Source organism: Trachypithecus francoisi, unplaced genomic scaffold (genome assembly GCF_009764315.1).
Source record: "Trachypithecus francoisi isolate TF-2019V2 unplaced genomic scaffold, Tfra_2.0 Lachesis_group10, whole genome shotgun sequence".
Taxonomy (NCBI): Eukaryota; Metazoa; Chordata; class Mammalia; order Primates; family Cercopithecidae; genus Trachypithecus; species Trachypithecus francoisi.
Window position 1 is genome coordinate 86,513,277 of NW_022681455.1, and position 27,531 is coordinate 86,540,807.

The 27,531-nt window shown below is 42.9% G+C and overlaps 1 protein-coding gene across 1 annotated transcript; it reads right to left on the reverse strand.

Annotated features, from left to right (window-relative positions):
* Positions 1–3,038: 3,038 nt before the first annotated feature.
* LOC117088588 (putative uncharacterized protein MGC34800) lies at positions 3,039–4,090 on the reverse strand. The gene is given in 5 exon segments (XM_033219844.1): positions 3,039–3,256; positions 3,258–3,287; positions 3,289–3,623; positions 3,626–3,758; positions 3,974–4,090. Coding segments are annotated over 5 exon segments (666 nt in total). The 3' UTR covers positions 3,039–3,205.
* Between the last annotated feature and the right edge of the window lie 23,441 nt (positions 4,091–27,531).

The following is a 27,531-nucleotide window of genomic DNA, read 5'->3' on the forward strand; positions in this document are numbered from 1 at the left end:
TGGGAGCTTTCAGGTTGCTCCACTGTGAGGAAGTTCCTAGAGATCATCACTTTACAATGAATTATACTAAAATTACTGTAACCAAATCTGCTTCATGCATTATCTGACATCCAAAGAACGCCCTTTCCCCTGTGGCCTGTGAGGTTTTTAGAAACTAGAGAGAGACCCAGGTGCTTTCAGAAGAAGTGAACTCTGTGATGTCAACTTATATTTTCAATACATATATAGACTCAACACATATATATTCAATTTACATTTTTGGAAAATAACACACATATTCAATCAAACAAGAGTAATAGGGGAAATTTCCTAAAATTTATGCACTAAGTACATCACATTTTTCTAATTATCACTTTGATAGAGCAACTTAGAATCTATGGTTTCAGCAAACGAAGAGGCTTATATAAAAGAAAACCAGGCCAGATGCCATGACTCGTGCCTGTAATCCCAGCACTTTGGGAGGCGGAGGAGGGCGGATCATGAGGTCAGGAGATCGAGACCATCCTAACAGGGTGAAACCCCGTCCCTACTAAAAATACAAAAAATTAGCTGGGTGTGGTGGCACATGCCTGTAGTTCCCGCTACTCGGGAGCTAAGGCAGGAGAATCGCTTGAACCCAGGAGGCAGAGGTTGCAGCGAGCCTGGGTTGTACCACTGCACTCCAGCCTAGGCAGCAGAGTAAGATGCCATATCAAAAAAGAAAAGAAAAGAAAACCACCACGTAATACAATATTTTAAATGTCATTATCATTGCTAATTTTTTTTTTTTTTTTGACAGAGTCTCACTCTTGTTGCCCAGGCTGGAGTGCAATGGCACCATCTCGGCTCACCACAACCTCCACCTCCTGGGTTCAAATGATTCCCCTGCCTCAGCCTCCAGAGTAGCTGGGGTTACAGGCATGCGCCACCATGCCCAGCTAATTTTGTATTTTTAGTACAGACAGGGTTTCTCCATGTTTGTCAGGCTGCTCTCTAACTCCTGACCTCAGGTGATCCACCTGCTTTGGCCTCTCAAAGCGCTGGGATTAAAGACGTGAGCCACCGCGCCTGGCCATTGCTCCTTTTAATTAGCAATTACTAAGTAAATATACTGGGGACTGCTTTGTGACTATGGCAATTTATGTAATCTTTCTCATCCTTGGTTTATTTAAAAATGTGAATAACACAAATTTTATAAACTTGCTCAAAAAATTAAATGAAGGGAAATATAATACTCCTTCCTCCAAATATTGAACACTTACAAAATTACAGGCATTGTGTCTAGATTTATACACATGTACCATATGTAAGCCTGCTAACACCCCCATCTTTTGTAGGTGAGAAAACTGAGGCTCAGAGAAGTTAAAAACACATTCACTATCGTATAGTAATGAGCGATGGAACTGGCATTCGATCCAGTTCTGTGTGACCCCAAAGGTGGTGGATCATCTTAACAAAGACCAAGTTATACCTGGCACATGTAGGTACTCAAAATATGCGGATTGCCTTTTTCTATCCCCTCATGTGTGAATTTCAGTGGCTTTCACAACCTCAGAACAACCCTACACAATCTCCCAGGTTGCCTTTCAGTGGTTCCCTTCTTCTTGGGGATGATTAGGAATCTGCATATTTCGACTACTTCTTCAATCATCTCCTTATAAACATGTGTGGATAAAGTAATGAAAATTTCTAGGCCATAGGTTACTAACTGAATTAATTGTCTAGCTTATTCATTGCAAATTTGTTTGTAATACAATTTATTACATGAAAAAAATCACAGGATCCACTGAATTTGTGCAGAAAGATCCCAAACTCAACTGCAGGAACATCTTACTGACTACACAGAAAGACCAGCCCGAACACACAAAGCAAGAGTCCCTCCAAAGACCAGGTGTGGGTGGTTCTTGCCTGTAATCCCAGCAATTGAAAGGCCAACGTGGTGGATCACTTAAGGCCAAGAGTTTGAGTCCAGGCTGGCCAACAGAGTGAGACCCTCTAGGGAAAAGTGAGGATTGTCTGAGCTCTTTGTGTTCCAGAGGCCATTTTCCAATCACTTTTTTTTTTCTTAAAAGGTTGGAGAGTTCTCAAGAACAGTCAGATTCACCTGAGTCCCGTGTGTTCAGCTAGTTTAGACCATCTCCTTGTTCTCTTGGGTGACCTGGCTAATGGACGCTGCCTGCTGTGCAGGCTGCTGCAGTGCTTTGTCCAGGTTGACAATGGGAGGACTATTTTGAGCTTTTTTGCATCCCAGGGTACCCAGAGGGGCGGTGCAGCAGCCAAAACTTCCTGGGATGTGGGAAAAGCCTGTGTTCTGAATGATGGAAATCTCATTCTTCTTTACAGCAAGTTCCTGGGAGCCAGCAGCATCTTGGTTCCAAATATTGGGGTCGCCATTCATTATTCGGGCTGTCAGATCCTTCTGGAATGTTTCAGAGAACTTCAGGCCATCACCCCCTAGCAGAGCCATGGACTGTTCCACCGAGGCAGCTCGCCTTGGGGAAGGATGTGGGAGTCGTTTTTCCACATGTGACTGCCAAGTGTACCTGGAGGTTGCCCTTGCTGGTGCAGGCCCTGCTGCAGATGGCACGGCTGACTGGCTTCTCCCCAGTGTGGGTGCCCTCCTGGATCTGCAAGGCACCCGCGGCGCGACAGGGGAGGGGGCAGCACCGGCGCGAAGCCCGGGCCCACCCCTCTCTTAAGTCCAGCGGTGTCCTGGACTCCCCCCGCAGCAGCAGGCCCTGCCCGGCCTGATGGCCTCGCGGTGACCTTGAGCTCCATCTGTGATCATGGTGGGCGCGGCGCTGGAGACAGGGCGCGGGTCAGTGGAGGGCCCTCCTCTCCGCTGAGGAACTGCAAGCTGAAAGGGGACCTTCCTTGCCAACCGGCGGAGGTGGCGGGGGCAGTGGTCAGATCCCGGGTGCCTAGTGGCCAGGGGCGGGCGGGCGGGCTGTCCAGCCTGTGGATCCTGAGCGCTATTCCCTGGGCTCCTCCCGGTTGCCCAGGCCGGGGACTTGGGGCGGAAGCGCTTGCCCAGCCCCAGGGCAGGTTCTGTGCCCGGGTCTTCCGCAGCGACGGGTTCGGCGCTGGCCCTTGCAGAGCTTCGCCAAGGAGACAGCTACAGGAGACACTGGCTGTGGCGCGATGCCGACCAGCGGGCGGGGAAGACGCTGCCAGGAGGGCTGAGGCAGAATAGAGCTTGGCGGGCTTGGCAAGCTTGGCGGCGAGCTCAAGAGGGGCCCTGGCCCCAGCGCTGAGGCGCAGACGCCAAAGAGGCTGCAAAGAGGCGCGACCCGCGACGCTGGAGGCAGGGGAGGGGGGTCGGTTCCGCGCTGGGAGCAGCCAAGGCTAGGAGTGGGGAGGAGCCGCTGGGGAGTCGGGGGCGCTGGAGGTGGCGCAGGTTGGGACAGGAACCCGGAGCCCGAGCCCGCGGGGTCGACAGGGGCCCCTGCGGAGAGGCGGAGCGCCCGCGCGGGTTCAATGGGGGCAGCTCGCTCGGCCAGGGCGTACGCGCTAGGGGCTGAGCGAGGGCGGCAACGGCGGCGATGCCTGAGGGCCCTGGGGCTGCAGATCTGCTACATGAGCTGTCTCTGGGGACCCTGCCTGCGTGGGGCCAGGAGCCGCTCCAGAATCCCGTCACAGCCACCTGCAGCCTGCCTGCAGGCGCCCTGGAGGAACCGCGCGGGCGTCACCTGATGCTCAGCGCGGTCTCCAGCTCCTGCTGCGCTGGGCACTGGGACCGCCGGCGGGGCCCAGCGCAGGTCCCCCTGAAGTCTCTGCTTCTACAGGCTCCGCATCCTTCTCCGCCGGCGTCGCCTTGCCTTCCTGTGCGGGCTCCTCAGAGACCACGCTCTTGGCCTGGTCGCTAGGCAAGCTGGTAGGAGAAGGTTCCGGATTCCTAGGCGGGTGGGGCCCTCGGCTGTGTGTAGTGAGATCAGCCGGGGCGGGGTTCCACGGCTCTTCTGCTCCAAGAAGTCCAGTGGCTGGAGCTCCGCACAGTTTCTGGCTCTAGTTCTCTGGCCGGCTGCTGCTCTCCACGTGCTGTCTGGGTCGTGGGGCTTCCCCCAGTGGCCTGCTGGGGAGTCCCTGCAGCGGGCAGCAGCTCCTCCTCCATCTTGAGGAGTGGGGCTTGGCCTGCTTGCACCCAGACAGGCTGTCACTGGTGCCTTTCAATCATCTACACACACACATATGCACACACAACAGCTCACCCTGTGACATGTGCATGCGTCACACACACACATATGTTCAGACACAAGCTGGTTGTCTGAAAGATTAAACAACTCAGACAACTACCAAGAAAAAAAGAGTAGTCAGGGAACATCTCTGAGTTAACAGAAGGGAAGATAAGAAATCGGGTTGCTAGAATTGTTTACCTAATAAATATAAACCAAAAGATACATATTTTAATACATCCAATGTTATAGCAAAATTCTACCTTATGCTCCAGCATCCCTGCCTTCAGACCATCATTCAGAACATGGTGACTCTCCGTTTACGCTGAATTCCAACGGTACTGGAAATTTCTCATTCACGGCAAATTGGAAGCAGCGATCACAAATCTCCATCTATATTGAATAGTCACACTGTCAGGAGATTGACCTTCAGTAGAGACGGAACTATTTTATGTCAGAATATGGTATACTTCTGGCATGATTTTAGTTCATAATGTTTAAGAAGCAAAGAAAAGCCAGCAGTTACAATTCTTTAAACTTGATTACTTCAAAAAATATATTCATCCTAGAAAATTCCCTTGTATGGATTTCCTCAAAATGCTGAATATGTGAGACATTGCTTCATTTAATTCTCCTTCTTTCTCTATGTAATGTATTTTAGAATTCTACCTGTTAATTTATTACTGTTTTATGTTTTTCAAATTACAAAGAGCTATCTGTAACCAGTATTAAAGAGTATTCCCCAAAAGGCTACACAGCCATCGCTAATCTTTTAAAGAACAATGATTCACTAACAGATGGTATTTTGACATTCCTGTTGCTCTATGATAATTACCTTAAAGATACATTTCTGGGTATCTCATTATCATTATGGATAAATGGTTCCAATTTTTAGTTGAATTACTCCACCTCATCAAAAAGTGAAAGATAAACGAGGAAAATTATTTCATTTTAAGAAGGTTAAAGAGGTTACTTGCACATTTAAAGAATCATTTGTGCTTTATGCAAGTTTGTTCATACAGAAAAATCAGAACAATATTTGTTAGGGAAGATGATGATAATGCCAGTACTCATGATGGCACACAGTGATGGTGAGAAGCAACTGAAACCAGAAGAAGACTGGAAAAAGGGCGAGGGGACATCACTCCTTAGTTTACACTTGGCAATAGAAGCTTATTAGCTGAGCGTTTATCCTTAACTCATCATCCTGAGACTTTTGTTTCTATAAATCAAAATATACTATAATATATTGGTTCTAAACACCCGTTAAAACAATCACACTAAATAATTAACATAATTTTTAAGAAAAATGGGATAAGTGAAAAATATGTGAAGGCAATTTAAAGAGAAATATGACAGTCTTATTAAATGACATACTTATTTTATAAAGTGTTATGAAATATTCATCTTAACTTGTAGTATTTCTGTACACTTTTACTTGACATATTTTGTTAAGTCAACATGTGAATCACAAAATACATAAAATCTCCTTTCTCTTAATGATTTTACATTGATATGATTTTATTATACTATAGGATGAATGTTTATGCCTTTACCCCAAAATTCATACGTTGAAACCTAACACCCAGTGTGATGGCATTTGGAGGTGGGTATTTGGTAGGTAATTAAGTAATGAAGGTGGAGTTATAACAGTTATCTAATGTGATATAACAAATTTCCCTAAAATTCAATAACTTGGTTGAATAATTTTATTATCTATCATGGTTGCCATGGGTCAGAAATTTGAGATCAAATTGGCTGTAGAATTACGGCTTGAGATCTCTCATGAGTTTTAAATCAGATATTAGTCAAGGGTGACGTCACTGAAAGACTTGACTGGGGTTGGAGGATCCCCTTGTAAGATGACTCAGTTACATGGCTATTGGCAGGAGGTCTGTGTTCCTTTCCGCCTCGACCCCTCCCTGTGAACCCCTCTGCTTGAGTATCCTGCTTGAATTTCCCCCAGAGCTGGGAACCCAACACTCCTACTCAATTTTTTGAAATAGTTTTAGTAGGAATCTTACTAGATCTTCTTTATACACCTGGTAAAATTTTGTTGTGAATTCATGTGGTTCTGGGCTTTTTCTAGTTGGTAGGCTTTTTATTACTGATCAATATCAGAACTCATTATAAGTCTGTTAAGGAATTCAATTTCTTCCTAGTTAAATCTTGAGAGGTTGTAGGTTTCCAGGAAATTTATCAAATTCTTCTATGTTTTCTAGTTTGTGTTTGCATAAAGGTATGTGTGTGTGTGTGTGTGTGTGTGTGTGTGTGTGTATGTTTTTTAAATCTCAGGATTTTTGCATTTCTGTGGGGTAGGTGATAATGTCCCTTTTGTCATTTTTTATCACGTTTATTTAGATCTTCTCTTTTGAATCTTGGATTTTTTCATTGGTCCAACTGGCCATCTATTAATCTTATTTATTCTTTCAAATTATTTTCCATTATTTTCAAAGATTTTCTAGATTTATTCCTTAATTTTATTCTTTACCCTAAAGTCAATCAGGAGCAGGTTAATTTCCATGTAATGGTATGGTTGTTAGAGATTTTCTTAGTACTCATTTCTGTTTTATTGCACTATGTTTTCAGAGTGTGTGTGGTATGCTTTTGGTTTTTAAAAATTTGCTCAGGATTGTTTTATGGCTGGATGTCTGTTCAATTTTAGATTATGTGTCATGTGCAGATGAGAAGAAGGTATATTCTGTTGTTTTGGGGTGGAGAGTTCTCTAGAAGTCTATTAGGACCATTAGGTAGGTGTTAAGGTCTCAAATATCTTTGTTAGCTTTCTGCCTCAATGATCTGTCTAATATTGTCAATGGGGTATTGAAGTCTCCCACTATTATTGTGTGATTATCTAAGTCTCTTTGTAAGGCTGTAAGATCTTGGTTTATGAATCTGGGTGCTCCTGTGTTGGGTCCATATATATTAAGGACAAGTTTTTTTCATTATGTAATGTCCTTCTTTGTCTTTTTTGTTCTTTGTTGCTTTGAAGTCTGTTTTGACTGAAATTTGAATAGCAACCCCTGCTTTATTAGTTTTCCATTTGCTAGGTAAATTTTTTCTCCATCCCTTTATTTCAAGCCTATGGGTGTTATTGTATCTGAGAGGGTCTCTTGAAGATATAGTTGGATCTTGCTTCTTTACCCAACATGCTACTCTGCCTTTTAATTGGGGAATATTTAGTCTGTTTATATTCAAGTCTGTTTTGTGAAGTTGAAAGTAACACCCAGCATTCTCAAGTTTAACATGGGAGGATTCACTTAGCCATGAGTTTGCTTATGTTTACAATTCAACCATTTTTCATTTACAATCACTGTGTGCACAAATACAACTGTAAATGTAAGTCATTTATGTGGAAAATAACTCCTGTTAGCTGTGCAGTCTGAAGCCAGTTATTTAAGCTGCCCATACTTGAATTTTGTCATCGGCAATTTAGGAGCACAGTACCTACCCCCACTGGCTGTTGAGAGATTAAATGAGATGTATCTAAACTGCCTAGCAGATGGGGAGTCTCAAATGATAGCTCCAAGACAGTAAGAGGAAAGAGAGTGGGAGGGACCCTGGTTGTGGTCCACTCACTCAGACATGTGGGCAGGCTGCCTCCCACGACTCCCTCTCCCTCTGTACATCCCTGGCTGCAAGTGGTCCCCAGTCGAGTCCCTCTGCTTGTCCCCTGGGACCTGACTGCAGAGACTGTTGTCCCTTGCCCCTTGCGAGCTCTAGGAGTTTGGCAGATCTAATGAAGACCTGGTTTTCAGTTCTGCCTGCTCTAAACCTTGATTTCCTTGCATGATGTAAACCTTGATTTGACCACAAGTTAAAACTGAGTCATCAAATCTGAAGCTGCGCTGTGACTGCCAGCCAGAGTTCTTAGAAGATTTCACAGCAACGTGAAAGCTCTTCCAACCTATCCCTGCTTCTTAAAGTGTCTGCTAGACAGAGGGACTTCCTTTCAAAGTCCATGCCATATTCTGCTTTTCCCTGCACAGCCAGCAAGAAAAACCCAAATTAAAAGTCCCTCAGGAGAACGACAGTGTGGATAGATGGCTGTTTGGGAAACAAGGTTAGTCTGTGGTATTCACAGAGTGGCACATTCAGCATGTCAGACACGTCACATGCTGCTGGGTTCACTTGATGATGATTACATGAGGAGCAGCATTCTGAAGGAAGAGTCTGCTCAGCCACCTGCAGCTGATTCATTATTAATATACAATTAAAGGTCAGGGTTCAAATGAATGCTGGCATCTGGGAAAAGTCATTATTCATGTATGGATCAGACTGAATATTTGTCATTTCTCTGGTGACCTCACATATTACCTGTGCCTTGAGACTCAAATTACATTAAGCAGAAGAGATGCTCTAACTCTTTTATTTAGTTTAATTGTTGATCTTATTCCACTTTTTCGGATTACCTGGGCTCTTTTAAAATTAGCCGTTGCTTCTTCTTCATGTATTAAAACAGGAAAGGAGGGAAATCTTCTTTTAGAGCATACTGCATACTAAAGATGAATGCAAATGTTTTGACTATGATTCTTAATGACCCACTATTACCATAGTAGAAAACTCAGTACATTAATGCAATACCTCTTTTCTTTTTTTTTTTTTTTTATTACACTTTAAGTTCTAGGGTACATGTGCATAACGTGCAGGTTTGTTACATATGTATACTTATGCCATGTTGGTGTGCTGCACCCATCAACTCGTCAGCACCCATCAATTCATCATTTATATCATGTATAACTCCCCAGTGCAATCCCTCCTCCTCCCCCCCCCATGATAGGCCCCAGTGTGTGATGTTCCCCTTCCCGAGTCCAAGTGATCTCATTGTTCAGTTCCCACCTATGAGTGAGAACATGCGGTGTTTGGTTTTCTCTTCTTGTGATAGTTTGCTAAGAATGATGGTTTCCAGCTGCATCCATGTCCCTACAAAGGATGCAAACTCATCCTTTTTGATGGCTGCATAGTATTCCATGGTGTATATGTGCCACATTTTCTTAATCCAGTCTGTCACAGATGGACATTTGGGTTGATTCCAAGTCTTTGCTATTGTGAATAGTGCCGCAATAAACATACGTGTGCATGTGTCTTTGTAGTAGAATAATTTATAATCCTTTGGGTATATACCCAGTAGTGGGATGGCTGGGTCATATGGTACATCTAGTTCTAGATCCTTGAGGAATCGCCATACTGTTTTCCATAATGGTTGAACTAGTTTACAATCCACCAACAGTGTAAAAGTGTTCCTATTTCTCCACATCCTCTCCAACACCTGTTGTTTCCTGACTTCTTAATGATTGCCATTCTAACTGGTGTGAGATGGTATCTCATTGTGGTTTTGATTTGCATTTCTCTGATGGCCAGTGATGATGAGCATTTTTTCATGTGTCTGTTGGCTGTATGAATGTCTTCTTTTGAGAAGTGTCTGTTCATATCCTTTCCCCACTTTTTGATGGGGTTGTTTGTTTTCTCTTGTATATTTGTTTGAGTTCTTTGTAGATTCTGGATATTAGCCCTTTGTCAGATGAGTAGGTTGCAAAAATTTTCTCCCATTCTGTAGGTTGCCTGTTCACTCTGATGGTAGTTTCTTTTGCTGTGCAAAAGCTCTTTAGTTTAATTAGATCCCATTTGTCGATTTTGGCTTTTGCTGCCGTTGCTTTTGGCGTTTTAGACATGAAGTCCTTGCCCATGCCTATGTCCTGAATGGTACTACCTAGATTTTCTTCTAGGGTTTTTATGGTATTAGGTCTAACATTTAAGTCTCTAATCCATCTGGAATTAATCTTCATATAAGGGGTAAGGAAAGGATCCAGTTTCAGCTTTCTACTTATGGCTAGCCAATTTTCCCAGCACCATTTATTAAATAGGGAATCCTTTCCCCATTTCTTGTTTCTCTCAGGTTTATCAAAGATCAGATGGCTGTAGATGTGTGGTAATTTCTGAGGACTCTGTTCTGTTCCATTGGTCTATATCTCTGTTTTGGTACCAGTACCATGCTGTTTTGGTTACTGTAGCCTTGTAGTATAGTTTGAAGTCAGGTAGCGTGACGCCTCCAGCTTTGTCCTTTTGACTTAGGATTGTCTTGGCAATGCGGGCTCCTTTTTGGTTCCATATGAACTTTAAAGCAGTTTTTTCCAATTCTGTGAAGAAAGTCATTGGTAGCTTGATGGGGATGGCATTGAATCTATAAATCACCTTGGGCAGTATGGCCATTTTCACGATATTGATTCTTCCTATCCATGAGCATGGTATGTTCTTCCATTTGTTTGTGTCCTCTTTGATTTCACTGAGCAGTGGTTTGTAGTTCTCCTTGAAGAGGTCCTTGACATCCCTTGTAAGTTGGATTCCTAGGTATTTTATTCTCTTTGAAGCAATTGTGAATGGAAGTTGATTCCTGATTTGGCTCTCTGCTTGTCTGTTACTGGTGTATAAGAATGCTTGTGATTTTTGCACATTAATTTTGTATCCTGAGACTTTGCTGAAGCTGCTTATCAGCTTAAGGAGATTCCGGGCTGAGACGATGGGGTTTTCTAAATATACAATCATGTCATCTGCAAACAGGGACAATTTGATTTCTTCTTTTCCTAACTGGATACCCTTGATTTCTTTCTCTTGCCTGATTGCCCTAGCCAGAACTTCCAACACTATGTTGAATAGGAGTGGTGAGAGAGGGCATCCCTGTCTTGTGCCAGTTTTCAAAGGGAATTTTTCCAGTTTTTGCCCATTCAGTATGATATTAGCTGTGGGTTTGTCATAAATAGCTCTTATTATTTTGAGGTACGTTCCATCAATACCGAATTTCTTGAGCGTTTTTAGCATAAGGGCTGTTGAATTTTGTCAAAAGCTTTTCTGCATCTATTGAGATAATCATGTGGTTCTTGTCTTTGGTTCTGTTATATGCTGGATTACGTTTATTGATTTGCGAATGTTGAACCAGCCTTGCATCCCAGGGATGAAGCCCACTTGATCATGGTGGATAAGCTTTTTGATGTGTTGCTGAATCCGGTTTGCCAGTATTTTATTGAGAATTTTTGCATCGATGTTCATCAGGGATATTGGTCTAAAATTCTCTTTTTTTGTTGTGTCTCTGCCAGCTTTGGTATCAGGATGATGTTGGCCTCATAAAATGAGTTAGGGAGGATTCCCTCTTTTTCAATTGATTGGAATAGTTTCAGAAGGAATGGTACCAGCTCCTCCTCGTACCTCTGGTAGAATTCAGCTGTGAATCCATCTGGTCCTGGACTTTTTTTGGTTGGTAGGCTATTAATTGTTGCCTCAATTTCAGAGCCTGCTATTGGTCTATTCAGGGATTCAACTTCTTCCTGGTTTAGTCTTGGGAGAGTGTGAGTGTCCAGGAAATTATCCATTTCTTCTAGATTTTCTAGTTGATTTGCGTAGAGACATTTATAGTATTCTCTGATGGTTGTTTGTATTTCTGTGGGGTCAGTGGTGATATCCCCTTTATCATTTTTTATTGCGTCTATTTGATTCCTCTCTCTTTTCTTCTTTATTAGTCTTGCTAGCGGTCTGTCAATTTTGTTGATCTTTTCAAAAAACCAACTCCTGGATTCATTGATTTTTTGGAGGGTTTTTTGTGTCTCTATCTCCTTCAGTTCTGCTCTGATCTTAGTTATTTCTTGACTTCTGCTAGCTTTTGAATGTGTTTGCTCTTGCCTCTCTAGTTCTTTTAATTTGATGTTAGAGTGTCAATTTTAGATCTTTCAACAGCTTTCTCTTGTGGGCATTTAGTGCTATAAATTTCCCTCTACACACTGCTTTAAATGTGTCCCAGAGATTCTGGTATGTTGTATCTTTGTTCTCATTGGTTTCAAAGAACATCTTTATTTCTGCTTTCATTTTGTTATGTACCCAGTAGTCATTCAGGAGCAGGTTGTTCAGTTTCCATGTAGTTGAGCGGTTTGGATTGAGTTTCTTAGTCCTGAGTTCTAGTTTGATTGCACTGTGGTCTGAGAGACAGTTTGTTATAATTTCTGTTCTTGTACATTTGCTGAGGAGTGCTTTACTTCCAATTATGTGGTCAATTTTGGAATAAGTGCGATGTGGTGCTGAGAAGAATGTATATTCTGTTGATTTGGGGTGGAGAGTTCTATAGATGTCTATTAGGTCCGCTTGGTGCAGAGATGAGTTCAATTCCTGGATATCCTTGTTAACTTTCTGTCTCGTTGATCTGTCTAATGTTGACAGTGGAGTGTTGAAGTCTCCCATTATTATTGTATGGGAGTCTAAGTCTCTTTGTAGGTCTCTAAGGACTTGCTTTATGAATCTGGGTGCTCCTGTATTGGGTGCATATATATTTAGGAGAGTTAGCTCTTCCTGATGAATTGATCCCTTTACCATTATGTAATGGCCTTCTTTGTCTCTTTTGATCTTTGATGGTTTAAAGTCTGTTTTATCAGAGACTAGGATTGCAACCCCTGCTTTTTTTTGTTCTCCATTGCTTGGTAGATCTTCCTCTCCATCCCTTTATTTTGAGCCTATGTATGTCTACATGTGAGATGGGTCTCCTGAATACAGCAGACTGATGGGTTTGAGTCTTTATCCAGTTTGCCAGTCTGTGTCTTTTAATTGGAGCATTTAGTCCATTGACATTTAAGGTTAATATTGTTATGTGTGAACTTGATCCTGTCATTATGATATTAACTGGTTATTTTGCTCGTTAGTTGATGCAGTTTCTTCCTAGCCTCGATGGTCTTTACATTTTGGCATGTTTTTGCAATGGCTGGTACCGGTTGTTCCTTTCCATGTTTAGTGCTTCCTTCAGGGTCTCTTGTAAAGCAGGCCTGGTGGTGACAAAATCTCTAAGCATTTGCTTATCTGTAAAGGATTTTATTTCTCCTTCACTGATGAAACTTAGTTTGGCTGGATATGAAATTCTGGGTTTAAAATTCTTTTCTTTAAGAACGTTGAATATTGGCCCCCACTCTCTTCTGGCTTGTAGAGTTTCTGCCGAGAGATCTGCTGTTAGTCTGATGGGCTGCCCTTTGTGGGTAACCCGACCTTTCTCTCTGGCTGCCCTTAAGATTTTTTCCTTCATTTCAACTTTGGTGAATCTGGCAATTATGTGTCTTGGAGTTGCTCTTCTGGAGGAGTATCTTTGTGGCGTTCTCTGTATTTCCGGAATTTGAATGTTGGCCTGCCCTACTAGGTTGGGGAAGTTCTCCTGGATGATATCCTGAAGAGTGTTTTCCAACTTGGTTCCGTTTTCCCCCTCACTTTCAGGCACCCCAATCAGACGTAGATTTGGTCTTTTTACATAATCCCATACTTCTTGCAGGCTTTGTTCATTCTTTTTCTTCTTTTTTCTTTTGGTTTCTCTTCTCGCTTCATTTCATTCATTTGATCCTCAATCGCTGATACTCTTTCTTCCAGTTGATCGAGTCGGTTACTGAAGCTTGTGCATTTGTCACGTATTTCTCGTGTCATGGTTTTCATCTCTGTCATTTCGTTTATGATCTTCTCTGCATTAATTAGTCTAGCTGTCAATTCTTCCACTCTTTTTTCAAGATTTTTAGTTTCTTTGCGCTGGGTACGTAATTCCTCCTTTAGCTCTGAGAAGTTTGATGGACTGAAGCCTTCTTCTCTCATCTCGTCAAAGTCATTCTCTGACCAGCTTTGATCCGTTGCTGGCGATAGGCTGTGCTCCTTTGCAGAGGGAGATGCGCTCTTACTTTTTGAATTTCCAGCTTTTCTGCCCTGCTTCTTCCCCATCTTTGTGGTTTTATCTGTCTCTGGTCTTTGACGATGGTGACGTACTGATGGGGTTTTGGTATAGGTGTCCTTCCTGTTTGATAGTTTTCCGTCTGACAGTCAGAAGGGCTGTCTGTTGGTCTGTTGGAGATTTCTTGAGGTCCACTCCAGACCCTGTTTGCCTGGGTATCAGCAGCAGAGGTTGCCGAAGATAGAATATTGCTGAACAGCGAGTGTACCTGTCTGATTCTTCCTTTGGAAGTTTCCTCTCAGGGGTGACTCCACCCTGTGAGGTGTGGGGTGTCAGACTGCCCCTAGTGGGGCATGTCTCCCAGTTAGGATACTCAGGGGTCAGGGACCCACCTGAGCAGGCAGTCTGTCCGTTCTCAGATCTCAACCTCCACGTTGCGAGATCCGCGGCTCTCCCCAAAGCTGTCAGACAGAGTCGTTCGCGTCTGCACCGGCCCCCGCTGCTTCCCCTATTGGACTTCAGCTGTGCGCTGTCCCCAGAGGTGGAGTCTACAGAGACAGGCAGGCTTCCTTGAGCTGCTGTGAGCTCCACCCAGTTGGAGCTTCCCAGTGGCTTTGTTTACCTACTTAAGCCTCAGCAATGGTGGGCGCCCCTCCCCCAGCCTCGCTGCTGCCTTGCGGATAGATTGCCACAGACTGCTGTGTTAGCAGTGAGGGAGGCTCCGTGGGCGTGGGACCCTCCCGGCCAGGTGTGGGATATATTCTCCTGGTGTGCCTGTTTCCTTAAAGCGCAGTATTGGGGTGGGAGTTACCCGATTTTCCAGGTGTTGTGTGTCTCAGTTCCCCTGGCTAGGAAAACGGATTTCCTTCCCCCTTGAGCTTCCAGGTGAGGTGATGCCTCGCCCTGCTTCAGCTCACGCTGGTCAGGCTGCAGCAGCTGACCAGCACCGATTGTCTGGCACTCCCTAGAGAGATGACCCCAGTACCTCAGTTGAAAATGCAGAAATCACTGGTCTTCTGTGTCGCTCGCGCTGGGAGTTGGAGACTGGAGCTGTTCCTATTCGGCCATCTTGCTCCGCCCCCTGCAATACCTCTTTTCACATTATTACTCCTATTGGAACTGTTACCAGGATAATAGCTTGACCTTTAGCTATAGATTTAGGTAGTAAAAATGCATTCTGTCTCCCTGATACCTCTATTCACATAGCATATTGACTGTTTGCAGATCAATGCAATGACAATCTTTTGGCCTTGTTCTTGAGGGCTCATCTGCTGTCATAATGGAGAGAATAGGATTTCATCTTCAGTAGGTAAATTCCAGTTAAATGTCTCTTTTAAGTTTAGATGTAATCCATGAACTAGAATGTCAATTATGTGTCCGGTGGAAATATTTATTTGTATAGGTATTTTTTGAAAAGCCTGTTGCTGCACCTTCAAAGATCTTAGACACAGACCCAGAAGACAGTGATTTTCTTGGCTTCTTTCTATTGAAACCAAGTAAGTTTTCATTGAAACTAGAAAAAAATAACCAAACACAGCTGCCCTTTTAGTGACTGAAAGAATATTTGAGCTCAAGTTTGGACTAGTAAGGTCTGATCTGAACCTCCTCACGACGTAGGAGCAGAGAGCCCATAGTCTCCTTTGGCTTATCTTAAACTTGCCTGTCTGCATGCATGGGAATCATACAATGTAGTGTAGTCCAAATCCACTTTGTTAATTTGGAGCCATGACTTTCTAATGTGTGCTAATTTGGACACATGGATTTCAAAACCCAAGAAAAGTGGGATTGCCATGGAAATTAACTGCATAAATAATATTACAAGGGGGGAGATGTTTACCTGCTAAGACAGTGGATTCAGCCATTTTGAAGTACACAGTTTTATATAAATAAATAGGATGCTAAATGGAAATATTTTGTTCTGTTTATTAAAACAGGACTTCAAGAACGTTTTGGAAATTATCTGATTAGTAAATGTTCTTGTGGACATTTGAAGGCAATAAGACCTTGCTTCTTTAAATAGATCCTATTAATTAAAGACTTCCTGCTAATTCAGATAGACCATTTTCCCTAATTAGTCTCAATTTGTAAGCTAATGTATTTGCTTCCATTAGAAACAAAACTGGAAAATATGTTTGCTCATTTATCAAATGCTTGAGTTCCTCTTCAGAAAAAGGCACTATAGTAGGTGCTTTGAGGGAGACAAAAGAGATGAAGACCCTGAAGTTACTTAGAATCTAGTGGCAGAGATTTGAAAGCATGCACACCCCCAGGGATAGCCTTTCCTCGTCACCTCCCCACCTTGCTCCCCCAGTCCCCCCATATCATACATTGGGCAGCCTCATTGATTTTCTCCCTAGTCATTAGGGGGCTTCAATGGAACCTTTCCACTAAGACTCTTATCAAAACCCTTCATCTTCCTATCGCTCCCCAGTCCCACTGTCACCCTGATCACTTCTCTGTCCACATGACAGATGGCCTAGTCTATGTAGTTGCTGGGCCTCATCCATGGTGACATTCACCTCTGCTGCATTTCAGCCCTGCACTGCTGGCCACACCTTAGCATCCTCACAGAGGCTGCTCCTCAGCTGCTGCTGTATGCTCCGGTATCTCAGGGGACAGTTCTTCCAGCTCCATGACCTCTGCTTGCCAACCCATTGACATGTGCGTTCCCTGATCTCTAGAGATATCTCCAACCATGAGCCTTTTTCTGTCTTCATGTCCTTCCGTCCTTCCTAGATTTGGGGGGTGAAGGAGAGAGGAGGGAGTGGAGAGGTGAGTTCATTCATGCTAGGTCACACCTTCAGCATCTTCAAGGGATTATATATTTGTTCTTCTGCCTAAACTCTCCAGCAAAATCCTGAGGCTAGACCAGCCCTGTCATCCATAGTCCTAAAGGAGCTGCAGGGGACCGAGGTGGAAAGCCTGTAGCCTGTCGCCACACTGCATAGCCCTACCCCATAGCTCCTCTGCAGCTTGCCAGCCGTATTAGTTGTCTGTGGTCCCCTTCCTCTCCGATTCTTCTGAGAGGATCCCACGCCTCCCCCACACCCTCCATTCTCCAGAGCACCTCACCCCTGAGCCCACTGAGGCCTCAGGAGTGTTTGCTCCAGCCTAGAACCACTTCTGAATCAACCATCTTTCCTTCCCATGGGTTCAGAAAAGGACGTTTCCCTCCTTCTGTTAGAGGAAGCCCCTCCATATCGATTCCAGATCCATCAGCCTCAGTCCCCCAGGGTGGTAACTTTGACCATCTCCTCTTTTTCCCTTTATCCTGTTTTCTCCTGCCAGACCGCTGCTCCCTCAGCCTACAACCCATGCCCAAGTCCCTGTCCCTCAGCCCTCCTGTCTCCCCTCTTCTTCTGCCTTCCCCTCTGGGCCAGGTGTCCTTAGAGTGGCCACCCATCCTGGCCCTTACTGACCTTCAGAGGGCACCAAGCCATCTCTCCAACCCTCCTACCGCTCTTCTGCCCTGCAGCCTGCTGGTCCCTCCTTTTTATTAGAACCACTCACTGGCCTTCCCACCACTCTCCCTGCCCCTCCTGCCTGGCCAGCCATGCTTGAGCCCTTCAACGCACTCTTCTGCCTCCACCTTCTCCTTGGCAGTGTAGCCTGCCCCAGGGCTCCCAACCCAGCCTATGCCCTTTCCACTCTCTGTGTTCTTGCTGTTGAGTGTTCTCTCTCTCACTGTTTTGTTTTGTTGTTGCTGTTGTTGTTTTTTGAGTCAGAGCCTTGCTGTCTTGCCACGACTGGAGTTTAGTGGTGCGATCTTGGCTCACTGCAACCCCCTTCTCTCAGGTTCAAATGATTCTCCTATCTCAACCTCCTGAGTAGCTAGGACTACAGGCACATGCCACCATGCCTGGGTAATGTTTTGTATTTTTAGCTGAGATGGGGTTTTATCATGTTGGCCTGGCTGGTATCAAACTCCTGACTTCAAGGGGTCCACCCACCTCGGCCTCCCAAAGTACTGGGATTACAGGTGTGAGCCACTGTGCCCAGCCTCTCTCACTGTTTTAACCACCACATGTATGTCTGTGCCTCTTAAACCAGTGTATTCAGCTTGGCCCCTTCTCAACTGTAGATTTCTCTGTCTAAATACATTTGACCTCCTTGTCTGCAGGTTCTATGTCCACAGATTCAACCAACTGCAGATAGAAAATGTTCAGAAAAAAAAATTCAATGCAACAATAAAAAATAATGCAAATAGGCTGGGCACCCCTCCACTGCTGTTGTATGCTCCAGAGTCTCGGGACACAGTTGTACAAGTTGCTTAAGGTCTCATTTGATTGCCCAGGCTGGAGTGTAATGGTGTGATCATAGCTCACTGAGCCTCGAACTCCTAGGCTCAAGTGATCCTCCTGCCTCAGCCTCCTGAGTAGCTGGAACCACAGACTTGTACCACCACTCCCGGATTTATCTATTTATTGATTGATTGACTGGTTGATTGATTGATTAACTGAGACAGGGTCTCACTGTGTTGGCCAGGCTGGTCTCAAACTCCTAACCTCAAGCAACCCTCACACCTGAACCTCCTAAAGTGTTGAAATTACAGGTATGACCCACCATGTCTGGCCTATATCAGGGACTTGATGCTCTGCAGATGTTGGTATCTGCTGGGGGTCCTGTAACCAGGACTATATCTGCCATCTCCACATGGGTGCTCCACAGACACCCAAACTCAGCATGCTCCAAACCAAGCCTGCGATGTTCTTTCAGCTCACACACCTTCCCTTTCTTCTCTTTTTACCACATCATGTGATTAACCAAACAATGCCAGTTCTCTGAGAGGCCCTAGATGCTTCACTGGCTCAGACTTTCACAGTAGCTTCCTGAAGGGGAGCCCCGGCTTCACTCTGGGCTCCCTGAAATGTATCCGCCACACTACTGACATCGATCTCTTACTGCACAATTGGATTGTTTCCATGTGTTTGACAGTAGATATCACATATAACTGCTTTTATTTTTCAAGTTATTTCCTTAAGATAAATTTCCAGGAGTAAGATTACCAGTCCAAAGGTATAACAGTTTTATGTCTCCCATTAAATATTACTCTTATTTCTCAAAAGAGTTTTGCCTGTTTGCACCAACGGTAATGTTTAAATGTACCAATTTTATCAGTATCGCATATTAGCTTTCTAAATTGTTTTTCTAATTTTAGTAGGTATAAAGTGTGTTTTGCAGTTCTTTGGTTTACATATTAATTGAACATTTTTCCTAATATGTTTTATTAAACATTTTTTGCCCATTTATCTATAGGGACTTTTGAAGTTATTCTTTTATTTGAATGAGCTCTTTATCTGACAGTAGATAGTGAACGTTTCTGGTCACATTTAGTAAAACTAGCTTTTCTCATTCTGATGAAATGTCTTATTTTTCATTCAATAGAAATTTTACCTTTTTCTGCAGTTGAATCTGTCAATATTTTCTTTTGCCTTTTTGTTTTTTAAGAGAAAACTTTTAAAACATTGAAATTACCAATATTTTAAATACCAAGGAGGCAACGTGATGTGATAGCCTACCAGATCTTGACCTTACAAAAAACAAGTTGAAAAGATGAGTTTAAAAGTGCTCAGGAGGCCGGGCATGGTGGCTCAAGCCTGTAATCCCAGCACTTTGGGAGGCTGAGATCGGCGGATCACGAGGTCAGGAGATCGTGACCATCCTGGCTAACCCGGTGAAACCCTGCCTCTACTAAAAAAATACAAAAAACTAGCCGGGCGAGGTGGCGGGTGCCTGTAGTCCCAGCTACTCAGGAGGTTGAGGCAGGAGAATGGCATGAACCCGGGAGGCGGAGCTTGCAGTGAGCTGAGATGGCGCCACTGTACTGCAGCCTGGGGGACAGAGCGAGACTCCCTCTCAAAAAAAAAAAAAAAAAAAGTGCTCAAGAATGAGTGTGAGGCAGAAATGTCACCCCCAGCGCCGCGTGTGCAGCTACAGACTATGCACAGCCTTCCCATGATTATTGTCCTGGTTCCCTGTGTCCTGCCATGGGATTCCCCTTAGTTCCCTTTGTGCTTAATCGGGGAGCTCATGCGATGTACAAGGAGTTGACCTTGGAATAGAATCTTGGTAGAATTGGAATTTTTGTCATGACACCAACTGCATTATTATTTGAGTACTGATTGAGTTAGTAGAAATCACCACGAGAAATATCATCTTTTCATGTAATTTTGCATTCAATTTTGAATTGACAACAAAAAAGGTGAACTCTCTTAATACATTTGCTAAACCTTGTCATAACATCAGTAGACCCTTAGGAAACATTTTCTTCTCTGCTTATAAGACACATACACATAGATGTGGAGCCAGTAGAAAGAGCAGCTTCCATACAAACTACTTAGTGAATATCGCTGGTTTCATTTTGAAGCACAACGCATTGGACCTAGCCACACCTGCCAATCTCCATCTTTACCAAAGAAATATAATAGAGACACTGAAGATATATCGTGCAGAACTGACATCATTTAGAAATATACTTTTTTCTTTTTAGAATATATTTCTGGTTCATAACTGCAAATTTTACTTGTTAAGGTATTTAACAATATTTTACATTTTTTTTCAGTCTTCACAGAAAGTACTGTAGAGCTAACCATGTGGATAAGCTTCCTGGCCCAAGAGATTGGGTACAGATTCTACAGGATCAAATTGAACTGGCCAGAAGGAGGTTTAAAAGACGCTCAGGTATGACTAAGGTGCAAAAAAATAATTGGAGAAGCACTTATGAATTCTTAGACTTTATAAAGTATAATACTTGGCTCTAGGTTATTTCAGTGTCTTGTCTTTTGAAGGAAATACTGTGTATAATATGCTGTGATTTGATCTCTTAAAGTCTTACTCAAATAGATTTTGAAACTCACCTTCAGACTAAATAGGAAAAATTATGTGAGGACATTTGCTTTGAATAGTACAAGTGAAAAAGATTGCTAATCTCATTTGTGGCCTAATGCTCTTATATATGAAAACCGGATCTCTCTTTTATGGTTTGCTTCTGTTTGCCTATTGATTTTTATTTGTTTGGATCTGCATGACTTTATAAAACTACAAGTTGCTTCAGGTTAAAAAAAGAAGAAGAAGAAGAAAGAATCTCTTCTACAAGCAGTAAAAGGGATTTTAAGGCGGGTGGGGGTGGTGATGTGCACACGTGCTTGCACAGATTGTGTGTGTGTGTTTAAAATTCTGGGCTTGGAGCTCTGGAATTATTCTTCCATGAAAAGTCAGCACCAGTTGAATTGTGACTGTTCAGATTTGGTCACTGAAGTCTCAGCTTCCCCAAATTGACAGTGGGGGCCAATGTAGTAGTGAAGAATCCCTGTGTAGTCAGCTTTCTCCCATCAAATAAGAATGATTATATCAAGGAGGCCACAAATCTCTAATTTCATCTAAATTAGTGTAGCCATTATGAAAAGCAGTATGGGGTTTCCTCAAAAATTAAAAATAGTTGGGAGATTGAGGCAGGAGAATTGCTTGAGTCCAGCAGTTCAAGACCAGCCTGGGCAACATCTCCAGATGTTTTGTGGAGATAGAGACCCTATCTACACACACACACACACACACACACACACACACCACTTAAAAATTAGCCAGACAAGATGGCACGAACCTGTTGTCCAACCTACTTGGGAGGCTAAGGTGGGAGGATCACTTGAGCCCAGGAGTTTGAGGCTGCAGTGAGCTGTGACTGGCCACTACACTGCAGTCTGGGTGACAGCGAGACACTGTTTCTTAAAAAAAAAGACATAATGGGGAAATTCTGTAGAAGGCTGTTCTCAGGGACCCAGAAAGACTTTGCTGGCAGTGGATTACACGACTGAGTAAGAAACACAGTTTAAATGTTGTTCTGGTGCCTTCTTTATGCTGTATATTTTACACATAAACACACCTTATTTTCCTTCTGTCATCAGATGCTGAGAGCGATTATTGTGAGTTCTGGTCTCTATTCCCTTCCCCTGTCCCACCAGCAAAGAGACACGCACCCCGTAGGGATATGCCGCCACATCCCTCTTCTCTTTCCCACAAGCAGACTGGCCAGGGAACACATCCCGTAACCATGTCACATTTCTATTAATAATTCATATCACAAATGCCCATTTTGCCCATTTCTACAGGATGAGATCCAAGCCATAGCCTGCTCCCCACCCCTCCCCTCCTCGAGGAGCCTCCCCTCACTTGGAAGACTGCACACTCCTGCCCCTTACACATCAGAATATTTGATGTTGAACGTTATAACTGTTGACCGCTGGTTTAGATGATCTGCCCAGATACTTGTGATCGGCACCATGGCCCTTCTCTTCTGCGTTCCTAGCAGAAGTGTCACATAGATATTGCACAACTTCAACCTTATTTATCATATCTAGCTCCATTCCTGGAATGAGGTAGAGACTCTGACTCCACAAGCGAATTGGCTACCACTTAAGGAAGCCTGCACTGCCTTAAAAAAAAAAAAAAAAAAAAAGTAGTGCCCCACACAGATTTGAAAGGCCATTATGTCATTATGTGAATCCAAATAGAAATTCATTTGGGGCTCTCATCTCTCATCACATGGAATAATCTTTATTCTATAACTCCAATGATTCCTTTTTCCTGGTATACATTTTTTTTTTTTTTTTTTTTTTTGAGACGGAGACTCACTCTGTAGCCCAGGCTGGAGTGTGGTGGTGCCGAGCGATCTCGGCTCACTGCAAGCTCCGCCTCCCGGGTTCACGCCATTCTCCTGCCTCGGCTTCCGAGTAGCTGGGACCACAGGCGCCCACCACGATGCAAGGCTAATTTGTTTTTGTTTTTGTTTTTTTTTAATTTTTAGTAGAGATAGGGTTTCACCATATCAGCCAGAATGGTCTCGATCTCCTGACCTCGTGATCTGCCCTTCTCGGCCTCCCAAAGTGCTGGGACCACAGACGTGAGCCACCGCGCCGGGCATTTTTATCATTTTCATTAGATGATTTTTCTCACAGCTGAAATCATAATATATTAATTTTGTTAGATCTCAGAGTAAAGATGTCATTGCTGTTAAATGTTTATTGGACTTGCTCAATCTTTTCCAAACTTAACAACTTGATTGTCACCAGGGAAGAAAGATTGTGAGCTCGTTGTTGCAGATAGATGTTATAATCAAATTTGAATAATACAATAATGCTCTTCCTCCTTGACTCTCGTCCCCTATTCATGCAGCTAGCATGCTCTAATTTATATACAATCATCTATTTTTTTTTTTTTTGGTTATATGTGTTCTGTTTTTACTAAAGCACATAAAAGCATAGGCCCATTTTTTCAAAGGGAAGATAGCTGAATCACAGATGGAAGATCAGTTTATACCCCACACCGATCTTGTTATAACTAAATGAAAAGCAATTGTACATGTAAAGAAAGTGGCTAAAATATAGAATGAACTAGAACTCAAAGATTTAAGAAATTAGCTCATATTCATGCATGTGGTATCTTTGGACTATTAATAGCAAAGAGATGAATAGCCCAGACATTAACCCGATTCATGTCCTTGGCATTGTTATTTACTAGCTGTGTTACCTGGAGTGAGCTTCCTAACCTCTGTCTCACTTTCTCACTTTCTGCATTTGTTAAGATGGGCAGAACAACAGACCCACCTTGTAGAGTTTCCTAAGGATTCAATGACACATTGCATGTCAAGTGCTCAGCAAGCCTTTAATAAATGGTGGATATTTTCATGATTATGATTAATATTGAAGGATTTTTCAAATCCTAGGCAATGAGAGAACTACCATGCAGACCATCTGTCTATTCCAACTCACTCAAACCAATTAGAAAAAAACCATGTCTTCTAAATATAAACATATGTTCATTATTTTTCATATATAAAATAATTTCTAAAAGCCATAGAACAAAATTTAAAACACCTAAAGCCTTTCATCCAGAGGGAAACGCAGTTCACATTTCAGCGTGTCCTGTATTTTTTTTCTGTAAACCTGTTCCAGAATTTTAATCACACCATTTATCCCGTGGTTTGACTGAATATTTTTATGTTATTAAATATTCGTCTATAACATCATTTTTGGTGGTTGCTAATCTTCTCCAACCTAGATTGGTCTTGCATATTTCGTCCCTTCTCAGTGATTTCTTTTTGTGGTGGATCTAGCAGGTCAGCAGGCAAGGGGTCTTTCACTAATGCCAGTGAGTGTTCATCTGAGGACAAGATGTTGGAGGATGAAGGAGACAGGGGAGCTTTATAATGTTTCTAGCTATAGCTGAGCCCTGATTGTGTTTAAAGCAACAACTATCAAAACAAGTATGTAGTACTGGTTTAGCCTTCTACTGACTCAGTGTTACAACATGGTGCCAAAGCCAACCTCATTCAACAGCCTCACAAGGGCTGCCCCACACACATTATGCAGTCAGCATGGGCCTTCCTGTAGGGACCACAGACTCTGGGCCTTGGAGGGCACCACCAAAACTATCCCAGGGGCCATAATGTGATGTTTTCCCCTGTCCTCACATGTTAAGGGAAACTAACAAGCCCATCCATTATCAGGAGACACACGAGCACCTTTTTTTTTTTTCATTTAACGGAAGGTTTTTTATGACTGAAGGATCTACCTTTGGAAAACTCCCAAGGAGATGGATACATTTATCAGAGATGAGGGAAGGTTTGCATTTTAAAATGTGGAAATGGAGAATGTTTTGAAGCAACACTTGTTCCTTCTTTGTGACCACATTGATGCCAGAGTTAGATTAGCAGCTCTAGGATCTGAATCAGTCATCTCCAAAGAAAGGTTAATTCTCAAGATTTCCTAAGCTGCCCCCTAGGAGTGGTTCTGGCCATGCCAAGTGCAAGTCTACAGCAGGAATTCACTGACACATCCCCTCTATGACCCTATTTAAACAATTCAGCCTACATGCTGGTTCGATATTTAAGCCTATGTAAATAAGTAAAAATAAACAGAAATCATCAGTGATTACTGGAATGAGGCTCATAAGATTTAAAAAATTGTAATACAGGAAAGTTTATTTTATATCACTATTATCAAAAAATATTGTATTCAAATAATGATATTAACATCTATAATATGAACCAATGATAGCTGAAAAGGGAGAAGAATGGTGAAAACTGTTATGCACACTGCAGTTTGGAAATTTGTATCACTGTTTTCAGTCAAATGAATGTGCTCCCTGAAACTAATGAGATTTGTGTTTTATGTTTGTAACCAGCAGAGATTGCTGATGGTGTTGAAAGACTGGATGGCATTTCTCTACCACCAACAGGTAAATAAAATGTATTTAAATTTTCATCACCCCATGGAAAATGCAACCCACAAAAATGTTTGCATTGAAAATGACTTTAACGTTAGACATGCAGACGCTTGAGCAAACTGCTTCTGCAGTGGACCCAGGCCCTGGACATTGGAGCTTCTCAAGGCCTCAGATGCAGAGATGATTTCATATTGAATAGAAAAGCATTTTTCTCATACTCTTATTTTCATAAAAATCTCAGAAGAGCAAATCTTGAGAAGTAAGTATCCCAACATTTTGCTTCCCCAAACCTTTGGACATTACACAATATTTTTAACATGAAATGAGATTTCACTTTAAAACAGGGACCAGTAATTTTGTGTGATCAAATTCATGGCTAGGCTATCCTCTCCCACCTCCTCCAAACAGCCTTGGAGCCTTGAGCAGTGGACACTCAATGAACACTGTGTTTTAATTGAGTGATTTGAACAAGTCCAGCCATCTGGTGTGAGTGGCACATTCCTCATACCAGGACCAGATCAGCTGAAGACCCCCTTCCATGGAAGCAAAAGCTGCACACTGTTGTATTAAGCCATAGACATAATTCCAACTTCATATTATTTGACTCTCTAGTAATGCTTCTGACCCTGGCTTCCTACCGGTGTATGGGTTCATATCTGAGAGCCAGAGGGGCAGGTGACTGATCAATGAGCCTTGTGGAAAACAATGTATTCCCTCCATTGGTTGACTCTACTGACTGTCCTCAAAAGGATATCTGAAGATTCTCTGCCCACAAACCCAGGTACCCTCAAAAACCCTCTTACTGAAAAAGCTCAACCTAATGTTTTTTCCTCTAGATTTGGGATGGTCTGTTTGAGTTAAATTCAGCAAATCTTAGTGGAGTATCTAGGCTGTGTAGGAACTTCACCAGGCCATATATTCATGGACAGCACATATCCCAAAATGGCAAGGAAAGCCATGTTCACAGGCGTAGGATAGGCATGTGTTAGTGAACTTCAGAGCTTCAGAGCAACAGGAAAATTCAGCCATGTAAGTGACACATTGCTTTCTCTGCCACTGAGTAGCTAAACAACAGATCGATGGACAGATAAATGAAATGAGCTACATAGTGCAAAATGACCTGCTTACATCAAGTTCTTCCTGTATATAGTCATTATATAAAAGTGATTTCTCCTCTTATTTGGCTTTGTTTTTACATTTGTGAATTAAGAGAATTAAAACACGTGATGTCTGTTGTTCCTCCCCAATCTGTCGTTCTCTGAATATCAGGGCACTCATATCAGCCTCATTCTTATCACCCAGGTCCAATCCTAGCGGATCTATGAAATCCTAGTCATAACAGACCCTCCCTTCAAAAGGCCCTTCAGGGGAGCACCATGCCTTTCTAGCTGTGCTTCCCAAGTGGTCTCCCTCTCCCAAGTGCCCCACCGCCCCAGGCAATTGCACCGCCTGTCCTCCCCATGTCACATGACACAGTGAGCTTTTCTTATTTGAAAACCACTCCCTTTGAAGTTTATATTCACCTCCAAGTGGTGAGTACAGAATGCCTTTGTATTTTCCTATCTGAAGATGGAGACATGTTTCCAATGAGAAAACTGAGCACAGAGGGTGCTAGAAGAGCCTCATGAAACTGAAAAAAAAAAGTCAAGGAATCTGAGAATGAGAAAGAACTTGACAGATCATCTAGTCCAATCCCTTCTTTTTATCCAGTCCTTTTATTTTACAGGAAAAAAAAAAAAAAAAAACCTGAGGTCCAGAAACATTAAGTGACTTTCCCAAGGTCTCACAGCTGGTTGATGGCCTGGCCGGAACCCAGGTCCCTCGACTCCCAGCCATGATACCGTATAGATTTCTCACACCTAAGCCAAAGCCAGCTTTTCTCTGCATATTTCTTAGAGATCCCAAGAGATGATGGATGCGCTATGCCTTTAGGTGTCCACTTCACTGTCCAAGTCTTTACTGTTAAAATGTTCATCGTCAGTTGGCCCGGTTCACTGCAGCTCAATCTCAGTTCTTCCAGTCTTTTCTCAAACTTTACCAAGGCTGTGAGGTCATAATGAAGACAATAGTATAACACACATGCAGGTCTTTTTACTAAACTATTGATAGATATTTGATACAAATCACTGAGCAGCATGATAAATAAAAACGTTTATCCCTTTAAGAATTCCACCTTTCTTGCACATGTGGTATCATCCTTAGACTTGAGCCTCATTGGTCAGAACCACAGGATTGACCAAGGGCTCTGATACAGACTCTCATTACCCAGTTTATCTGAGCTAGCAACAGTTAGTTCTTTCTAAAGATTCAACAATGCTTTCATTGCTTTTTAAAGTTTTTTTTTTTCCTCCTTCCAAATTTGTGTGTTTGGGGGAAGGGCAGAGAAAAGGGTTTATTTTAAGTCCTTAAGTGTTTCTATGAACCAGAAGTGACTAGGGTAGGGTTACACGCAGAAGGTAGGATGACATTTGTTTGGATGCATTA